This window comes from Thunnus albacares, chromosome 1, assembly GCF_914725855.1.
Source record: "Thunnus albacares chromosome 1, fThuAlb1.1, whole genome shotgun sequence".
In the NCBI taxonomy this organism is placed as follows: Eukaryota; Metazoa; Chordata; class Actinopteri; order Scombriformes; family Scombridae; genus Thunnus; species Thunnus albacares.
Window position 1 is genome coordinate 18281899 of NC_058106.1, and position 21514 is coordinate 18303412.

General features: G+C 41.2%; 2 protein-coding genes across 8 annotated transcripts in view; one reads left to right on the forward strand and one right to left on the reverse strand.

Annotated features, from left to right (window-relative positions):
• elp4 (elongator acetyltransferase complex subunit 4) overlaps positions 1 to 7122 on the forward strand; it is a 53380-nt gene extending 46258 nt beyond the window's left edge. Inside the window, exon 10 of the mRNA XM_044347233.1 lies at positions 6271 to 7122. Within this exon, the coding sequence (XP_044203168.1) occupies positions 6271 to 6399 (129 nt within the window). The 3' untranslated portion in view covers positions 6400 to 7122. The remainder of the gene's footprint in view (positions 1 to 6270) is intronic.
• A 3304-nt stretch (positions 7123 to 10426) lies between these two features.
• Positions 10427 to 21514, reverse strand: part of pax6b (paired box 6b) — a 40071-nt gene continuing 28983 nt past the window's right edge. For 6 of the 7 annotated variants that reach the window (XM_044347267.1, XM_044347295.1, XM_044347322.1 and 3 more), the window contains 10 exons: positions 19752 to 19882; positions 19404 to 19439; positions 19103 to 19318; positions 18567 to 18732; positions 14969 to 15127; positions 14194 to 14276; positions 13954 to 14104; positions 13382 to 13494; positions 12936 to 13077; positions 10427 to 12211 (listed from right to left, as the gene is read on the reverse strand). In XM_044347267.1, coding sequence (XP_044203202.1) covers positions 12126 to 12211; positions 12936 to 13077; positions 13382 to 13494; positions 13954 to 14104; positions 14194 to 14276; positions 14969 to 15127; positions 18567 to 18732; positions 19103 to 19318; positions 19404 to 19439; positions 19752 to 19882 — 1283 coding nt within the window. In that variant the 3' untranslated portion in view covers positions 10427 to 12125. The remainder of the gene's footprint in view (positions 12212 to 12935; positions 13078 to 13381; positions 13495 to 13953; positions 14105 to 14193; positions 14277 to 14968; positions 15128 to 18566; positions 18733 to 19102; positions 19319 to 19403; positions 19440 to 19751; positions 19883 to 21514) is intronic. The other variant, XM_044347315.1, reaches the window with a different exon arrangement.

A 21514-nucleotide genomic window follows, 5' to 3' on the forward strand; every position in this document is an offset into this window, starting at 1 on the left:
GTTGATGACAACTACTAAAAGCTTTGCAAGTAAAAATCCAATAAGTGTAATTTTTCCCCACGATATCATCATCTATTGCAATTTTGCACTGTGGACATCATCATATGCCAATTGTGTAGACATCGCCCAACCCTAGTGCATACATGATAGCATATTTCCATGTCCAAAATGTCAAACTATTCCTTTAAGCCATCATCTGACACTGTAGTAATATTTATGGTATTTATAGCCATTTGATTTCTCATGCTGTTCTGCATTGTGGTATGTTCATTTTGGTAAAATGTAAAACCTCCAAAGTGGCCTAAAATCTTAATTATAATGAAGGAATTGGCTACTTTGCCAATAGACAATTGAATTTTGTGTTAAGCTATAGCCTTCACTTCAAATTGTTGTTTAGCTGAGTGCTGTTTTTTAAAATGAGAAATTTCTCCGAAGTGTGATTATCATAGCAGGGCATCTATATAGCACTAGAAAACCTGCTCCTACCGAACGTGTCAGTGATGTTTTAACCTGAGGACTTTTATATCAGAGTCATGGTTTGAGGGGTAAAATGTGTGTTTGAGGGGTGGACGGCACAAGAGGTCCCCCAGATATGCTGTCATAACCCATGCAGCCACGCTCTTTGCTATGGGCCTATCAGTAGTGAAGGCAGCACTTAGACATGTTTGTACTCTACGCCCTCTATCCCTCTCCCTTTCTCCCCAGGCACCATGTCACTCCAGGGGTGGACCAGCACTGCCTGGCTGTGCCCAAGTCCATAACACCAACTAAACCCCCCTTACTACCCACTACCACTAGGGTCAACGTGCCCTCGCCCCCTCGCCCTACAACGCCCAGGGTCCATACCAACACTGCCCTCCAAAGAGAAACAAAACCGAACTGAAAAGAGACAAAATGGCCCCACGCTGCTTTTCCTGTCAAAGCTCTTGACAGGCCCGAGCAGAGGCCCCCAGAGGAGGGCTCAGTTGAAGATGATGACGACGGAGATAACAAGTCAAGTTGTTGTGTTACAGCGCAGTTACACTTTGGCCCTTGTTTGTCCATTTGGTTATTCAAAAGCATCGCAGAGCTAACTGATTCCCATGCATGTCATGTTTAGTAACATGACAGATACTATCAAATGCTGTTTTACATCAGTCCATGGAGCGTGAAGGGTAAGTGAGGAGCTAGCTATTCAAGAGAACAGGAATAAGCATTCCATTAGGTATTAAAAAACCTTGAAATATTGTCAGCTAGTCAATTTCCTGTTTGGACATGCTCACTTTTAATGAAATTCAGTCAGTTATTAGTCCCTTCCCATTCTTTCAGTGTTTGGGAATATAATTACACTCAAAATGCTTACTCATCCTTCTGCCTGCCTGCTGCCTACTCTGTCAGATGCATTAGCCATGAAGCAGAAGAGGTGATGTGCCTGTGTCTGTATCTGTCTATCTGTCAGTCCGTCTGACTGTCGATGCGTCTGCCTCTCAGATTATCCTGGATCAGGCAGCAGGTGACATGGCGAGCAGGTGACCATCACCCAATTACCAAAAAGAAACTCGAGACGCAAATCTCTCTTTCACTCTTTTTATGCCACTCTTTCACTTGCAAAACACCTAATCATAGACTATTTTCAAACAGCATGCATGACAACAGGACAGTGTAAATTTAATTTAAATAAAATTTAATTCTTTAAGAATTTGGCTGGTGCTGAATTGGTTGTATGAGTGTAAATTCCTTGATCATCAACATTACAAGTTAACAAAAGTGAGCGCTGCAAGGAGCAGGTCCAAAACATTGACGACATTTATTTGACAATAAAAACCAAGTGAGAAATAATGGGGAAGATAAATAACAGAAAGAATTTTTAACTTTAGAAATGACAAACTCTGAGGGATGAAAACTTCCCCAGTCAACAGGTTATTCTTAGGGCAAGGCCAGGGATCGTGTTGCACTCTTTGTTACCACAAAAGAAGAGGAAGGTAGAGCTTCTTCTCAGCTTTTGTTTGGTGCAGGTGGGCTTGAATTACCAAAGTGATGGGATTTATGCTGGGTTGTTTCTGCATTTTTTTTTCTGGCTAGGTAGCGGAAGTATTCTCTGAAATTGCCAGCGTAAATGTGATGATGGTTTGCTTCTCAAATAGAAAAGCACATCACCTCATTATGTGGGTTTTGGTGTGCTGAAGTTAATACTAGTTCCTATAGATTCAGCAAATGATTTCCCACACAATGCAGTGTAATTTTATCGGTGTGGGGGATTACAGCACTGGGAGGTGATTTAGCTTGGTTTAGTGACTGGATAGACCAGCAACTCTGGGAAGTTTCTACCAATTTCAGCTGTGAAACGTTCGACTACCATTTTGACCCTCGGCTGGTTGTAGAAATGGGACTGGAAATGGAGGACATTGACCTGGTGTCATGGACAGACGTACACATTAGTTTACAGTGGCTGCACTGCAGCTGTGCTGCTCAGGGAAATGGAATTGGCAAAAGGTATCACCTCTAATGTGACCACTGTCCATGAATACTGGACTTGTGGTATATAAATCCACTCAAACTATGTTTAAAAAAAATCTTATTGTGCTGTTCTGCATCAATAGAATTTTTTTTATTCATGCATGACAGCATATAGCCAGATTTCTTAGTCATCATTTCTTCAGTGATTGTAGTGACTTCAGCTTAGTGATACAATGTTCAGTTTCTCTCATTTCACTGACTTAATAGAGCTTATAATATGCTGACCAAATTACAGCAATGATTGTGATAAGTCGGTGTTTATGGTAAATATCGTGTCACTTCCATGAGCATGTTCCAACATCAGCTAATCTGATTTGAACAGCCAGACCAGTCGTCATGTGTTCCAACAAGGTGTTGGGTTTCCCATAGTTCTAAGCTGTACAGTGACACGGCCATTTGAAAGTGTGGCTAAAACTCTATGGAAGAAATGACTCGTTAAATTAGCACCTAATACTCCAGTCATTAGCAAGCCGTTACCACCAGTGGAATGCCTTTGATGGTGCTGCTTTGTGTGAGTGGGTCCGTTTTAAGCTCCAGTTGGAAACATTTATCCATTTCGATCTTGGAATATTATACACTTACATAACATTGCAATACTCATAACCAAAGCATAATAAAAACATTAAAAACAGAGATTTGGTGCCTTTTCTGACACACGAAACACTGGTGCGATCTCCAAGAACAACTACTGCTGTATGTGGAGATTGTGAACAACAAGCAGCATGAAACACCGTATTCCTTAAGAACCGGGTCTTTGGGGTGTTTGGTAAGCTGAAGGGAATTGTCCATTGTGGGGTGATATTAGTAACCCTCTTAGGCAAAGCTAGTCTGTGGGCCGGCCCTGAGGGCTCATTTCAAGTGCTTAGCGCTCGTTTGGAGCTTTGTCACCCCTCACCCTGTTGCCAGCATGGCCCCAGCCCCTCTGGCTGTGGAGCGGAGCAGAACCACAGACCTTTACCCCTGCCCGCCACCAGGGAGGGAACACTGACATCACAACTCCAACACACATACACACATACACTAACATTGTGGCACACATCCATTTTCACAATCCCCCCCTCTTCTCCTCCCCCCACCAATGCACCACAGCCAATGGTCTATTTTCCCGCCGTCCACTCCCATCCAACACCCCACCTCCCCCTCTTAGTTTTTTTTCCTCTTTCTCCACCCTCGTGAAGGTTGCCAGGCAGCGGAGAGGACTTCTCACACACATACACCCCACTATGCCTCTGAGGGTTTTCCGGATGTCCTTGTTTACATCATGGAGTGTGCAGGTCGTCGGAGAGCCTCCCTTACTATGTCTGTCTAAGTCCTAGACTGACCTCCATTCATTTGGTGTCAATGCAAATGTTCATGGCAGCCCTGCAGTTGGTTTATCACAGCTGAATTAAATGCACTGCACTTACATCATATTTGGGTGTAAATTTCAAAATCATGGTGAGGATGAATTAAAATATTCTTCTTTGATGGCCGTCATAGAGATTTATATAAAAGTTGTTTATTTGGAACTGTACTGAGAATAAAGTAAGCTATTATGGCCCAGATAACACATAACTGGTATCAGCTCTAATATTGGCTGTCACTGATGTCCGGGATGGTTGCTGACTGTTACCAGGCTGTCTTTCCTCTCCGTGTGTCATACCGATCAATTGGTTTTGCCTGCTTCTCTCTCCAACTTTGATGTAACCATTGATTGTTCTCATCTGCCCCTGAACTCAAAGGTTAGAGGAGCTGAGCTGCACTTCTGGATTGCTTTGACCTTCGCTCTGCACATGCTCAGTGGGCTCACAGAGCCCAGAGCCAAACAGACACGGTGTAGCCAGGCCCGTGGGTGCGTGACAGCTAGACAACGGTGTGATGTCTTTTTTTTTACTCACCCACTGAGGATGATGTATATGTGATTGATTTTTCTCCTACCCCTCTCTCTACCGTGTTTCCGCTGCAGTGCACTAAGCAGGACTGAGTCCAGGCTTGATCAATGCATTGTTTTTCTTTTTCAATCACACTCGAGTGAGCTGAAGACACGAAAGGTTACACAGGTGAGGTTTGGCAGGGGTGGAGGTAGAGCTTCTGGAGGCCCCCTCAAGGCCAATATATGAGTTTGCATGGATGTTTGTGTGGGAGTACGTGGGAGAGAGAGGGAGAGTCAGAGAAAGAGTTACATACAGAGAGAAGTTTAATGAATTTATCGTGTTTCTAACAACTTCCTAATTCTTCATGTGGTTTCACACAGTTTAGTTTATTCTCATTATGTATCTCATGTCTGTTCTCCTAGTGGGAATCTTCTGTCCTTGCCCCTATAAGTCCTGTGTAACCTTACCTTAACCACCCTACATTAAATTATAGGTCCTTCACAGTGTCTCAGTAGTCACCTGCTCCAGGTAATCTGCTGGGCTGCATAAAGACTGCTCCTCTTGTTTCCTCTACTTGCCTGACAAACGGTCTTCTGACACACACAAAGGATATGTGTTCAACCAAAAGGAGACCTCTCGAGGACGACGCGCCTCCGACTTGGTAGCGACAGTAGCTGGAGCACAAGGCTCCATATCAGACATGAACATCAGTGATGTGAAAACATTCTGCAGTTCAGACTCAGGTTTTTTGATGCTCTAAATCCCTGCAAAAACAGTACACTGCAAAGGGAGGAAGTAGTTTACCCTAGAGGGGTAAAGAGTGTTGCGTAGTCCTGAATTGTCTCTTTGTAATGACGCTGTTAAACCCTGTACCCAAACACCTACTCATTAAGAAAAAGATAAGTATCTGTGGGAGTGGAAGGGCTCTCCAAAAGCTGCATGTCTGGAGGGGGTAAGGATGTGGTGGGCAGGGACAATTTAGAGTGGTGAGGTGGGGTGGGAGTGCAGGCCAGTGGGTTTCAGATGTCATGGCCGATTCTTTCAGGGGCAAATTACAGGGTTTAACTTCTCTTGTACCCAAGATGCCTTTATTCTGATTTAACCTCCTCGATAGACGCTCCAGCATCGCGCTACTCAACACCATTGTAGGGCGCACACTTGACTCTGGACATACTTCACCTCCTCTCACACTCTCAGCACCTCTTCAAGACTTCGTTCATGGAGTGCCATTGGCGGCCTTTCTTGGGACTTCTGAAGGGAGCAGTGTAGCCCCTCTTAAGCTTTATAGTAGTTAGCGTGTTGGTGTTAGGGGGCTTTACATGAGTGGCCCTCATTAACCTCTCAGCGTCTTTGTGCTTTGAGTTGGCACAGGGCTGCTCCACAGATAAGCTTTACTATGAAACAAGTTACTCAGCTAAAAGACTTGATTCTAATGACTCTGGTATTAGCAGAGCATAATCATCTGTGTTACAAACACAGTAAAGTAATCAACACAAGTGCAAACACATTCAGACTTTGCATGCACATTTGTGTGCATACATATTCTCTCCCACCTAACGTCATAAAAGCATGCTCTTGTGTCCCATACGCAACTTCTCAAAACTCCCCTACTTCCCACACACACACACACACACATATATTCCCTGTGAGCTGTAACAGACCTAAAGCTCTCTGAAGCATTTAGCAACACGCTAGCAGGTTTACTCTACTCTGCCAGCGTTGAGGGGAGTGCTGAAGCATCTAATGCAATTTCAACCCAACATGGCTCTCTGTGAATAAACATCACTGAAGTGTACATCTACTGTATGTTGATCCACTGTAGTGCTTTCTTTTTTTTTTCATCATACGAGCCGATCTGATTCTCTGCCCTCTCTCTCCCTCTCCCTCTCTCCCTCTCTCTCTCCCTCTCTGGTATCTGTAGAGACTGCATTTGCCTCCAGACTTGTCTGAGACGGTGAGTCGTGTGAGCAGGGGGGAGCTGGCAGGAGCAGCCATGGTGGCCTCAGCCTGTGGCTCCGGCACTTCCGGCAACAAACACCTGGATTTCTAGAGCTCCCACACAGTCGCCACGGGCAACCAACACCTGGAACGCTGAAGCGTTGCCCTCTTTACCGTGGTGACCAGGTTGTTCTCTCGCCCACGTAATGTCAACTGCAATAACCCTGCCAGCCATTACCACCTGCCAACTGTCCCAGCCAGGGGTGAAGATCTAAACATCCACAGTACCGCTCCTCATAATGGACACATTTCATCTTTGCTTATATGAATCCACAGTGCACTCTCTATACCTGTCTAGCTGACAGCTAATAAATGCACATTCAAAGTTGTCTTGGGAAGCTCATTAAAATTATGTTATTTGTCAAGTTTTTGTCACCCTGATTTACTTTTTGTCAGTGTTCGTTGCAATGAATTTGAGCCCAACAGTGTTTCAAAATATTAAGGTAAGGGAAGAAAACTGACGGGGTGACTACTGCTTAACCCAATTAAAGTCCAAGATAAGGGATTATTTAAGATTACGCTTTTTTTCTTTTTTTTTCTCTATGAGTCTGGAGACTTTGTTTACAAGTAAAGTGTAATTGTGAAATATTTTTTAGTCTTTACAGATTCTCATTCTTGGCAAACATTAAATGACTGAGCAGCATTCTCCCAAACTCTGGGCTTGCTTTACAAAACAAGTGGCCTATGTACAATAGTCTTAAAGTACAATTTATTTTCTAGGACAATGAAATGAAATGTGCTTTTGTTAAGTTAAATAAAATCAAATAAAATTAAAGTGCACCAGAAATTCTCTTCATTTAATTTTTATTTTTACTTTACGGCACCTCAACACCAGCTCTGAAAGCAAAGTTAGCTACTGGTGAGACTGTGAGAGGATGTAAAGAAAGTGTGTTATGAATGACTGATATCTGGTCTACCTCGCTGGTTTCAGGTTCTAATAGAGATGCCTCCGTCTGACCCTGAGATTGTGCCGGTGAGTGACATCTACCTCCAGTGAGCTGGAGAGCTGAACAGGAATGTGGGCAGAGGGTAGGAGAGCTGGATTTGGGTGCAGGCTTCACACCTCATCAGGCATGTTTGCTGGATGAGCTGCTTTGCCATGACAAGCCCAAAAGAACAAATTAGGTCAAATGGTGACATGGAGAAATACAGAAAAAACAACATGAAAAATTAAATATTTCATTTTAGTTTTCCTCCGTCTGCTGCTGACGCCAGTTTGAATATTTTTGCCTGTAAAAACTGGCAGTATTGGTAACCATCTGCAACATGTGTTGGGAGAGGGTAGTGTTACCTGACAGTTTCATGCATGAATGGAGCACTCTTATATCGGGTGTATGAGAAAGAAATGACATACACAGGTCACTTATACAGGTGAACAAAAGCTTGTGTTGTCAAGATAAAAACTGTTATCCAAGTTATTGTTGTTGAAGAGCTGACGTATTCAGGGTACACTTTTATGGTAGATTAAAATAAAATAGATTCATTTTGGCATTTGTTTATGTCGCCGTACTACTCGTATGGTTGTTTTTACACTTGCCATGTCTCCGTGTCACCTCTGTGCAAATTCACTTTTTTCAGTCAGTTCAAAAAGTGGATTATTTCCCAAGTTTAAAGACATCAACAAAGTTTCTAATCTCAGTTTCTGCAAGGCATATTATTATGAATTAGGATTATTCTATTTCCATGTGCAGATACATGTAGATTTTGAATTTAGTGAACTGATGCCAACCTAGCTACACACACTAGACCAAGGGTCTTTATGCACATTGAATTTAAATATATTGTACATGTAGCTGTGCACAAATTCCAGATTAAATTATCTAGTTTTTAAAAATTATCTAATTGACGGGAATTTATCAGTGTTTTGCCCTCACTCACAGTTGGTTGTATGTAGTTATACAATGTCGCGGTAATGATAATTCAGGGTACTAGGGAATCAATTAATTTAAACTTCTGAGCACACAATAAGTGAAAACTTTACAGTCAGGTTGAGAAAGCACTATTCTCTCCTCTTCTGTGGAATTTTTAAAAATCAATGTGCCTCTTTAGACGGCCTCATCTCCCTAACCTCACTCATATTAAAAAAACAAGTAATTATTTTGAATATAATTAAATAAGTAGGATAAACCAGACAGGACTGTAAATGTGTTTTGTTTTTGGTGGGACGGTTGTCAGCTTCCTTACAAATCTTTCTGTGTGACTTTTTGCTCAAAACTCACCAACAAAATTTTGTATGACACTTTATTGTGTTTGGAGTTTTATAACATAAAATTAAAAGCTAAGGTCAAAAATAGGTCAGTATTACATATATTCTTTTTGTTAAGTGACTGACATTCTCTCTGAATAAAATTTGCAACAATAACATAAGCTGAACATGAAAAGCTGTTTGTACATTTTACGAGACCTACCTTTTGAAAGCCTCATATGGCCTGTAGCAAAAAAAAGAAAATCATGGGACTGAGTGCAGAGAAATGCGCTTTTATAATTGTTCCTTTCAGCAGCTGCAGCTCGTGTCCTATTGATACCTGACTAAAGCTGTATGTGTTTTACTACGGAAGCTTTGACTGAGGTCTTAGGGGTTATATTGTTGAATGACTGTCATATTGCAGTACTAAACCGTTCAAGTTACTAAATGAAGAATAATATATTTTTATACCTCTCTGCAAGAAAGTAAATTGAAATTTAGGTTTAATAAAGCAGACCTACAGTATCTTCAGACATGTTGTATGTCAGAATACATAATGAAATTATCATACCAGATACACAAATATAGGCTATCATTTATTGACTAACTTTCCAATGTTGAGGGAATTGTTCCTTTGTGTTTGCTTAAAGCACTCTCTCGCTCTCTCTCTCTCTCTCACACACACACACACACACACACACACACACACACACACACACAGAGCACAGAATTTATCTGCTGACACTAAACAGAGGAGTGTCAGCTTCTGTGTGCTGCTGCTGTGGAGAATCAGATTCAGATTTCCAGGTCAGAATCATTGCGTCTCATTAAAAGACAGATCAAAAAGTACAAAGTTCTCAGGAACTTTTACAGAAACTTATATTACTTGACTTCGTTTCCGAGCGAGAATTACATTTAAACCTTTTTATCCCAAACCTGTGTATTATTTAGACCTCTACTATTTGCAGTCTTTCCTACATTTTGAATCTCGCTTTCATTCTCTCTCTGTAATTATTAATGTTCCTTCTCTGTCTTGGCGCAGTCATCTAGCCTGTTCTCTCTTCTTCACCCTGTGTGCTCAAAACAGTATTCTTCTGTCTGTGTGATAAACTGGATTAAATGAATAGAAAAATTGCATTAGCCCAAGAAAAAAATCCTCTTTTAAAAATCTGATTAACCTCCAATCCACAAACTTCTGATTGGACTATTAAATATTGAGTGAGATGTGTAAATTCAATTAATCAATTTAGCAAGTCATAAGATATTCGGTGCTGTTACATGCTGTGTGAATGTTACCTGACCTCACTCTCTCCTGGACATCCTCTCCTTTTTAGATGGTCCGTCTCTAACACACCCCTCAAATACACACGCACACACACACATACACCCACAACCCCCCTGCTGAGGCAGCAAGTGAAGCAAAATAACTCACTCTGCCACACAATCGCTCCTCTGCCTCGCTCTAGGCACTGACTGCTTTATTTCATGACTTTTTTTCTCTTCCCTGCTCCCTCCTCCTCATTGGTTCTGTATTTTTTTTTTCATACCATCGTAACTCTACTAAAACAAGAGCCAGTGATGGTGAATTGCTTGACCTTTCTCATTGTGTGGTGGTGTTGTGCTGTGTGGTCGGTGTCGAGTTGGTTCAGCCCCATACATCAAGAGAGGTGTGTTATTGCGGACACCTTTGTTTGGTGGGAATTGGAAGTGTTGTGTGTGTATTACAAGCCCTTGTACTGGCATTTGTCAGCATTAGATTTACAAAAGTTCACTTTAGCTTTGCAGCAATGATGCATAATGTCAAAATTAAGAAGTGTCTTCACTTGTTCAGCAAAGACTGACACCGTATAAGACGCAGCATTGAACAGGCAATAAGGCTTTCTTTAAGACACAATTTTACTGTACAAAATGTTTTATAGTTTTCACAAAATACATTTAGAAAGCTCCATTTTAAATAAAATTAAATTGAAATATTTAAGAGACAGCGTGTAGACGTTTTTATCTCAGAAGCATTGCTCAGACGTAAACCCAGTATGTGTCCATGTTCTACATACACACTGAAATAAAAATGCAAAACTCAAAAGAGCATGACAGATGATGCTAGAAAAACCCTCCCATGGTCTTCAATTATAAATAAGGACTGCGGGGTTAGACTGCAGTCTTACAAACTCGAAGCCAATGTAATCGAACAGAACGTGTTTACAAAAATTTTGCAACACAAGACTAATATCTTAAAAAAAAAAAAAAACATTGTGTACTAGATGAAATACAAAGGCTTTGGTCTGTTTTACAATCAACAATGATTAAATCTGATATGTACTTGTAAACAACTGCCAAACACTTAAGTTTAAAACTCTGTCAAGCAATGTTTAATCATAATTATAGGAATTAAATATTTCTAGTTGCACAAATTTTTTTTTTTGACCATAGGACACTATAATACAACTATACCTAAGAGACAAATTGTACCTGACCCTAAAGAAATGTATTTTATGATGCATGGAACATTTATAGAATATTCTCGGGGTTATAAATGAAATCAACTTTTATTGGTGAAATCTTTCTGGAAGATTTCTAGGGAAGACAAGTACTTTACATTTTGACATAAACAAACTGGATTATATCGAAGACGCAGTCTACCATTTACAGACTACAGGTTTTGTTTTACACCTGTTTTCCACATTTAATGTTCTTCGTGGTAATCTAGAAGTCAATCCAACCACCAAAGCAGAGGTCCAAGTTGTGTTGCATGTCGCACTGTCTTTGCACGCTTTTAGCTGTTGATAGTGATCCGTGTCTAATAAGCCAGCAAACGCAGGCTCAGTCAGCTCATCTGAACATGAGGGGGGGGGGGGGGAGTCGAGACCACAGCCTCAGTGGGTGGATCGAGTTTGAGCTTCCTCTGCTAATATCCATTCGTAAGAAATAAGACCAATAAATAGTTTTTGTTGTTTTTTTTTTTTGTTTTTTTTTTGACACAGTAAGAGTCTTCCCTCCAGCTTTTCGTCTTTAATGATATGCAACAGCGTCCAGAGACCATGCAAAGGCTGGTAGAAAGTCTCGATATAAGCAGATTAAAAGATAGTCATGGCAGAATCTCTCAGGTTCTCCTTTCTCAAACAAACGCAAGACCAACATGGTTTTCTAGCAGTCCATCTATCAGTACTTGATCTTGGTTTTTCATATTAACATACAAATGGCCATTTACTAACACACCAGAGAAAAAAGGAAACAATGACTGAAGTTGGAAATAGAAAAAAACATAAGTTTTTGTTCCATAAAAATTTAACACCGGGCACTTTACAGAGGTCCATTTTTTTTCTGTCTTTCCATGTTCCCTCTTCCAAGTCCTCGTTTGAATGTGCCTAGAGCTACAGAACAGCACACAGTCCCACTGGAAAAACAAAGCCCAGACGTCCCAAAGCTCTCCCAGAGTCTCTCTCTTTCCTCCTCCTCCTCCTCCTCTTCTCCTGTCCTTGCCTCTTCGCAACCCTCTCTCGCCTTCTCTACTCTCCTGTGCCGTGTATGTGTGAGGAGCACTGCCGGAGGGCGATGGTGGAGTGGGTGGTTACAGGGTGAAGTAGCTCTTCTCTCTACTGTAGTCTTGACCAATACTGAGACATGTCAGGCTCGCTCCCTGGGACTTGGACAGGGACAGACACTCCAGGAGAGATGAGTCCTGCCGAGAGAGAAAGAGAAAGACGTCAGTAAAACCCAAAAAAATGCCCCCAGAAGTCAACATGCTAAATTAGATGAGTGTATGCACCATGCACAGTTAGTGTGACAGCTAACACTAGTTAGCCTTATAGCACAGAGCATTGTGCTTTAAACGCTTGCAAATACGTAGACGAGCAGTGGAGCTGCAATGAGTCACAATGCTCTGCACATGGTTGCACAGTAAAATGCTTGCAAGCTCGATAAATTGAGGCTTTGGCAATGGCATTTAAACAGACAGAGTACAACAGCAAATGAATCAAATTAATTAGCAATTTAGCACAGAGGAAATGTGGTTATGCATGATTAACTCTTCATGACTATAACCGGTATATATGGCTCTCAATAACAGTGTCCTAATGGGGTGGAACTAAACTATGGGCTGGAGTAGTGGGATTGACATGATGGCTTAGAGCAGTGGTGAAATGAACTTGGTTCATGCAACTGCAGGAAAGGAAAATGATATGAAATATAGAGATATTGATCCAGAGATGTTTAGACCATGAAGTTTTCTCAAATAGACGGAAAGGAAAAGGAAAGTTGCTGCAACAGATCATGAATCAAAGATGGCTATGTAGTACCCCCTAATTAGGAAAGGTGGCAGATATTTCATTAGAGGATTCAGAGTTTCCACGCTTTGATTTAATTAATTCCCAAGCATGTTGGTAAACAATGAACTTTCTGCCTACCTGTTGAGGTGGTACCAGAAGTGGACATTGATTGGCTGTTCATATGTGCCTGCATATGAGGGGGCGTGTATGTTTCGTAGCTCCGCCCGTTCACAGGCGGACTGGTAGGCAGCATGCAGGAATAAGAGGAGGTCTGGCTGGGCTATAGATGGGGAGAGAATGTTACATTAGCTTAGCCAACCATACTTTTCAGCTCAGTCTTTAATGCTGTAAGCTCTCATAGGCAGACATGTCTGATTTAATGTTATTTATAATTTTAGTTCTACTTCTGTTCTTCAATGAAAAATAAGATTTAAAGGAAGGTTTTTGTCTGGCCTGGAAGTACAATTTTAAATTACTCATCGTGTGCACTCTAACAGTCATATCAGACATGTTAAAATATTTCCACTTTAAAAGCATATCTTTAAAAAATGATTGATTACTATGGATTATGGTCTTTTACTTACTTGCATAGGTAGATTGTTTGCCATGGTGAAGCTGGGCATGGGGGGCAGCGCACTGTAGGTGTTTGTGAGTGCTGAGTCAGGTCTACCCAGCATCGACCCCGAGGTGAAAGACACTGTGGATGGAGATGGGGAAAAAAAAATATATGTGGTTAAGAATTTCCAAAATGAAAAAGGCTGGTCTCATTATCGTTAAGCAGTGCATGCGTGAGGTGGCGCCTTATTTGACAGGCTGATGGGCCCGGACAGATACTGTACAGTGTGTGTCTCAGGTGATTGACTTGTGAGCATGAGCTTCAGCTCTGCCGGTGTGCCCTCGTGCCTGATTCGGTAATTACACAGATAGTCAGCTGAGAAGTTTTGCTCAATCATCCATCAAAAGGAAAACCACCGGTGCTTCTTCATGTGAACTAGAGCGCACAGCCAGCGAGGCCTCTTTCCCCCTTTCATATGATTCCGCAGGTTGTCTCATAATCATATTTAATAATATTTTACATTGATCTTATATAACCTATCCCATGGAGTTCAGGGTGATGATATAAATGTATATTATAAGTGCGACAAATTAGACCTACCCGGTGTGGTGGGCTGTGGGATGGCCTGGTAGACGCTGGTGCTGAAGCTGCTGCTGATGGGAATGTGACTGGAGGAGTTGTTGGCCTGCCGGCGCTGGTTCCGCAGCTTCTCCTCTCGCCTCCACTTTGCTCTTCTGTTTGAGAACCATACCTGCAATTGGAAACTCAGTGTTAGTTTTCATACCTTATTTTCTTTTGGTAATGTTTGAAAACCTTCACGGATAAGTCCTGTTCACTCACTTGTATTCTTGCTTCGGGCAGGTCGATTTTCGCTGCTAGTCTCTCACGCGCGAAAACATCTGGATAATGAGTTCTTTCAAATTCTGTAATGCAGGAAATCACACATAAAAGAGTTAGGAAATAAGCAAAAAAATTTAGTTTGAGGCTAATTTTAATTTTGCAGTGCTGTCAGATAGGGCTGGGCAATATATTGATATTATATTGTGATATGAGACCAGATATCGTCTTTGATTTTGGATATCGCTGTATCGTGATATGGAATGAGTGTTGTCATTTCCTAGTTTTAATGGCTGCATTACATTAAAGTGATGTAATTTTCTGAACTTTGTTCTGTTCTATTATTTGCCTTTACCCACTTAGTAATTATATCCACATTACTGATGATTATTTATCAAAAATCTCATTGTGTAAATATTTTGTGAAAACACCAATAGTCATCCCTACAATATTGTCCATTATCAATATTGAGGTATTTAGTCAAAAAGACTGTGATATTTGATTTTGTCCATATCGCCCAGCCTTACTGTCAGGTAATCAGATGCACGTCAAGGCCCAACAAAACTTCTCAACCTGCTAATAATCGATTAAACAAGCAGAGCTATGAGACAGATATATTAGTTTATTAAAATAAACCATAAATGTAGTAGCTCCCTCATAGGGAATTTAATCTAATATATTCAGTATAATTATATTAATAAGAAAAGGAACAGTTTGCAAAAATAAAAAAATTAATATAGCGGATATAAATGTATTAATTATTCACTGGTTATTTGACCTTTTTCCAGTGCTTCAATTTGCTCCTGTGTGAAGGACGTGCGATTTCTCTGCAGTTTTCTCTTTAGCTGCAGCCGCATCTGTGTCTCCTCTGAATCTTCGCCGTTTGAGCTGATGGAGTTTGTGTTTTCTCCTGCACCATCTTGTTGTTGGCAACCATCTGCATAAAGAAAAGAAAAAAAAATATGTAATGGAAATATACATTCAATTAAGCTAATTGAATAATTAATTTTCGGGTGTCATCGGCCCGCAGCTAATTGTACAGACAGCGGTGCAACATCATTAATTAAAGCCCATGTCATGGTTGATTTCATTCAAAACCAGAGGAATTATTGTAATTTCTTCTTAATGTTGCCGGATTACAGACGACTGCCTGCGTGAAAAGGAACAATATCAAAAAAAAAAAAAAGGCTTTGCGGTTTCACTGTTTATAAAATATTGTGGGAAAAACAGGCTGGCGAGGGAAAGACTCCGCGTACTTATCGCTTCGCAACAATGGCGTGTGTTCTCAAAAGGTTAAGAGAAATGTGACAAGATGTGGCGAGCCTCTTTTCAGAGCCTATGAAATGTATTAAAACCCCAAACTCTCTAGCCTCCCCCCCACCTTTTTTTTTTTTTTAGGGCAGAGCAATGCCTCAATGGTCGTTCCCATATGGGCGTTGGTATAGCCATTGAGGTGACCACCAACTTTTGAATAGGAGAAGACGCTTTTCAGAATGATACAATGCCTTCAGGAGTAAGGGAAACCATTAAACTATGGACACAGCCAGGGACGAGCAGTGAGCCCTTGGTGGGTGTAATATATGGGAGGGGTGGGAGGGGGCTATTGGAGGAGATGACAAAAGGATCCTCTCTCTCTGGAGGCGCACAGGCTATAGTACTTTGGCATTGTGCGCACGAGGATCCCAGTCAACAGAGCTTTGAGTCCAGTGTGTTAACCCTTATCCACTACCATCATTAATCACGTCCCCCGGCCAGCTACACGCCAGTCAGGATTTCTGTCTTCAATTGGAAACAAATGAGTGAGGAGAGAGCATGCAACCCCCTGAACAACCAAAATAAGGCCAATCTATTCACTGCTCCTGCTTGTCCGCGGTGGGCCCAAAGGCCCCTTCAGTTGCAGGGCGAGGCTTATCGACTAATGTCTGTCTTGTTGTTGGACATCATTATCACACCGAGAAGTTAATGCGAAATTAAGCAGGGGGGTGCGTTGATAGAGGGTGGTTTATGTAATATCTCACTGATGTCTGTCTGGTTAAACTCACGAGGGAGCATTTCAGTTTTTGTATGCAGATTTTGTTTATGTTTTTTTTTTTTTTTGGGAGGGGGGGGGTGGGGGGGGGGGGACGCATTGGCAGAGTTTAGTGAGCTAGTGGTTTGCTCAGTGATACGAGGTGGAACAGGTGCAGGAAGGCTTGTGGCCATGCAGCGGGCTCATGTGCAAATATGAAGGCTACATGCAACCCAAAAACTCAAGTTTGTATGCGCAAACTTCAAGCCAAACTGAAGTTGGTTTGTGTGAAAGATTTTGGAGTATGAATTTATATTTTTTTAAAAAAGGCGTTTTTCTATTATGTGAATTGAAGCACATGAAGCTACACAAGTTTGCTTGTAATTCTGCTGCAACGGGAATCTACAAATTTCCTGAACAAAAATAAAATATATAGTGTGTTTATATGTGAAAGTCTTGGTTCACTGATGGAAACCTGATGCGCCATGTTTCTTGACAATTTCTCTTGCTGCAAAAAAAAAAAAAAGAGACAAAAGTCTTCCTCTATAGGCCAGTAGTTTGTATCCACGCTATTTGTTTCTTCACTCCGGATAATCCATAAAAAGGAGTGAATGTGCAGCTATTATCCGTCTGCCAGACCCACTGACGCTAGGATGGGATTTGTTTTCTTTATAAAAGCGCTGGGAAATAAACTCATTCTTTAGTATCACGATGTCTCAACCAGTGAGGCGGAAAAGCAGCAAAAAAAGAGATACCGAACCAATTGCGGCACCTTTCAGCCGCTGAGACCAGATCAAAACACTCTTGAGAAACCGCTTAAAACTGAAAGAGAAAGTGAGAGACCAAATCCTATAGACGGGATTTAGAGCCATATAGCCAGCGAATGAGAATGAGAAAGAGATAAAAGACGAAATCGGTGAGGAGTTTTATTCGTGCCTCTTTGGATAGAGTTGTCTTCTTTGGGGCCCTGTCACTCTCCATGTAGCCATTATATCTGCTTACTCGGCTGTCAGATGGAAAACATATTTTCCTTCCCTTGACACAACTGTTTCATCTAAGCACTTATTTGATTAAAAGCACATAACGTATTATTATTATTATTATTATTATTATTATTATTATTATTATTATTATTATGGAATTATAATTGAAAATTATCCTAATTGAATAATTAGATAGCTATCAAGAACCAATAATAATTAATAATAATTAATAAAATAGCCTATGTCAGACTAAACCAACGGCAACAACAGTAAAACTAAATAACTATAATTTATAATATTATTATATAAATTATAAATTCCTATTTGTGATAATAATAACATTAAGAACAATAATAATGAAAATTAGTGGTAGTATTTTAAAATAAAGTTAATCATTTTAGTTGTTAATATGATCGTTTCCGCTTTACTGCTTCTTAATAACAGCCCCACGTGTCCAAATGGTCATCAAACAAATGCAAATTATTATTTGCTACGACTGAATTCCACCACTTGCATTTCCGCCTCTCTCGTGCATGTAAAGCAGAGACGATGCTCCCTCGTGATACTTTGTTTAATGAATGAATATTTCACGTGAAAGGTGGGTTTCTTATGAGGAACAAAAAAAAGAAGAAGAAAAAAAAGAAAATCCGCTGTGTTTTGGCCTCCAGTTGGCCGACAGGAACCCTCTGAAGTGGAACATTTCCACAGCAGCCTTACCATCTCCACACTCCTGCATGTTGCCATAATGAGAGACAAAGCCCTCTCTAATGAGCAATTACACGTAGTGCGGACCGTTCCCATAACCAATCATTGCGTGTGAAGGAAAACATTCCTTTGTACTAATATCCCCGCACACAGCTCCCCGGCTCTGCCTCCCCATCAGGAGGGGAGGAAAATGCAGGCTGTTGGATGGACACCTCTGCTGAAAGGACAAGCCGCTGTCACGCACATCCATGTCTGGGACAGTGGAGGCATTGAGACTGCATGCATGGCCTATGCTGGCTTCCTCTAATCGACTAGTCTTAATTGGGGGTCTTGTTCAGGGCATCAAAGCATTGCCAATACAATGCCTTCCTGCAAACAGAGCCGTTGACCGGAACCACTGGAATAGTAAGCTGTAAAACTATTCATATATTTGATGGTGACCTCTGTGGAGTTCACATTAATCTTTGTGCATCTCCCACATATATAGACTTTTTTTGTGTGTGTGTGTGTGACTTACTATAAATATTAACCAAGTCTGAGAATCCAAATAAGGGTCAAATCAAACTTTGCTCGCCTCGTTGTCGCCTTACTTTTGAGATACATTAACCAAATGCGTCCACCAGTACAACTATGCATGCGTCAAGGTGTCTTTATTGCCACTGTGTGATAATGAGGCTCACCTTGGTTGGGCTGCCCTGGCACTGATGTTCCGGGGTACCAGCCGGGCCGGGTCCCCCAAGTTCCTGTCTGACCGTTGAGCATTCTCAGCTTGTCATACATGCCATCTGCGCCCATCTGTTGCTTTTCACTAGCCAGGTTGCGGAGGACTCTGTTTATCGATGACACCTGAATGACAAATTACATATGATAAGATTAGGATTAGATCTCAGATGGAGCAGTGTGTTTATACGCGGCGTGCAGCGGGTTCACAGCACACACACACACACACACACACACCTTATAATAATTATAAATCTGCGCAGGAGGATGTTCCTGTAAAGCGCACAAAAAAAATGGACAACGAGCTCCCTTTAATTGACTGTATGTTTGGGTGATCACATATGCAGTAATGCGTGCCCCACACTTTGAAACGCACTGTATTTAATAAGACTGAATGGTTGGTTGCCCATCTCCTTTTCCTCCACTGCATGAGAAAAAAAAGTCATTTCATGTGGCAAATTAAATCATGCACATAACTTACAGTCAATACACTTACACTGGGTATATTGTCGTTGGTGCAGATCCCCTCCGACAGAAGTCTGTCACGGATCTCCCACGCGAAGATAGACGGACACTCCCGCTTGTACTGCGCGATTTTCGCGACCACCTCTGGAGTGGCGACCCTGGGCTTGCTGCCGCCTATTGCTCTCGGTCTTATGGAACCGGTTTCATAATATCTGCCCAGGATCTTGCTCACACAGCCGTTGGATACCTGGATAGAAAACAAAAGACACAATTGACATACATTATTTAGGACTATTAGCGGAATTTCTAAGATGGCGTCAAATAATTATCACCTTTTCACTGTCCAGCACTTGGACTTCATCATGGGTCTATAAACACAAAAAATATGCCTTGAATGGTATATTAGGCATTTCCTACAATAGATTTATTCATTATAAGAGCAGGCAGATTACTTTCCTTTCTGTCGGCCTTGTTACATTTCCAGTTAATAAAAATGATTCAACTAATTAATAAGAATTATATTGACTTAAGACGATCACAGCAGCATTTAGGCTTAATTTCATGTGAAAATCATACCATGATGTCTTTCATATTTTGCAACAATTGTAAAAAAAATTCAAAGTATAGTTTGCATTCAGAACAAAGTCAGTTTTCGGATCAAAAAGAAGCGTGTTTGTCACCTGCAGTATCCTGGAGATGTCGCAGGGTCGAGCACCACTGTGAGCAAGTTCAACTATTTTCTGCCTGGTGGAATCCGGCAGCGGTCTACCATTAACAAACACACCACCAAGCTGGTTTACGCCACTGTGACCTACATGGAGACAAAAGCATCGCAGTCATCACATCATATTACGAGTTCAATTAAAACATGTGTGATAAAGCAAATGATTTTCATTGAATGGTGAAAAGTATTATACAAGCGCACAAGATAACCGAGTTAAAGGTGAAACATGAAGATAGCACACAGAGGTACATTGCAGTTGTCTTCAAAAAAAAATGAATTCTCATTGTTGTAAAACAGAAAAAAAGTGTCTTAAACCGGAGTGCACTGATAAAAGAATAGTTTTAAGAAATTGTCACAGCGCTCGGTACAATCCAAACTGCGCAGTTATTTAGTAAGACATGCAGAACATGGATGAAACATCAGTAGCCTCAGATAAACTAAAACATCTCAACGTCTTATTTCTAATATTAAATTAACAACTCAGTCGCTCCTCTGCCCTCGAGGATATTCTACAAACCTTTTATCAAAACAGCAAACTTGGGTATTAAAGCATTCGCACCGTTATCCATCCCTTCATGTACAGCTGCGCATCTCCAAGACCAGCACCTCACTCATAAACTATCCTCCAAATAATAACCAGCAGACAGCGACAATCACATAAAACACTAGACATGAAATAATGTATTAAATGAGCTTTCATTCAAAGGCACAGCTTTTTTTGTAAAGTAACGCTAAATCGACAAGTCCTTTCTATGATAGTCCTTCAAAACGCACAATAATTACGCATCAATAGGATAGACACCACATGGGATACTTGCTCAAAAATAATGGGTTATCGTCTAAAAAGATTGCTTTTTGCTAAAATTGTTCTATGGTATCTCTCTAAAGCACAGAATAAGCCCGCAAACCTGAAGCCAAAAGGGAGAGCTGACTCCCCGGAGTGCCTGAGCTGCTCTCTGTTTCTCCGCTGCCTTCCCCTGCGCTGCCGCCCGGTACATTGACTCCGGGAGCAGAGGCTCCTTAGCAATAAATAAGCTCCAAATATAGAAGAGGGGGAAAATATGATGAGCCTGCCTGACATTTGTCTTTAAAATAAAGCTAGCTGCACGTCAAGTTTGAGCTTAATTTCTGGAAATAGGCGGAAGTCGCCTCGGATCATGCATGGGAGGCTAATTGAAAAGATCAGTTGGAGCACTTGTGGCAGGCATGTCACTTTATGACACCGCTCTGCTTTTGAAAATCGCATCGTCACGACAAATAGTAGCATGATAAAACGACCCTTTCTGTCTGCATTTGGATATCACTCAGACAAAATTGGACGCAACTCGTTTACCCTCCGAGGGAGACTTCGTTTTAAGGTGGCCAGGGGCTACGCGCGGTCACAGAAACGAGGGCGCGCCTGGATTCTTAACATATTAAAAGTGACATGCAGTTTTTTCCCCCCTTGTTTGTATTTGACAACAAATGCTCACAGCCACTGCAGTCCTGTTGTGTGCAATCGGTGGGCGTCTTTACTCTGAAATATGTCACAGCACTCTGCTCTAAACTACAGCCTTTATTTTATTTAAATGTTCCAAAGGGCCCGCATATAGGCGAGTGAAAATAAACCTGTTTAACTGAGTAACATATCCCTTTTGGTCGCTATGTGTAATAATCTTCCAGCGTGGATCTGATTGATAGTAAATCCATTATCATCCCTCCTGCTCTTTGGTAATTCCA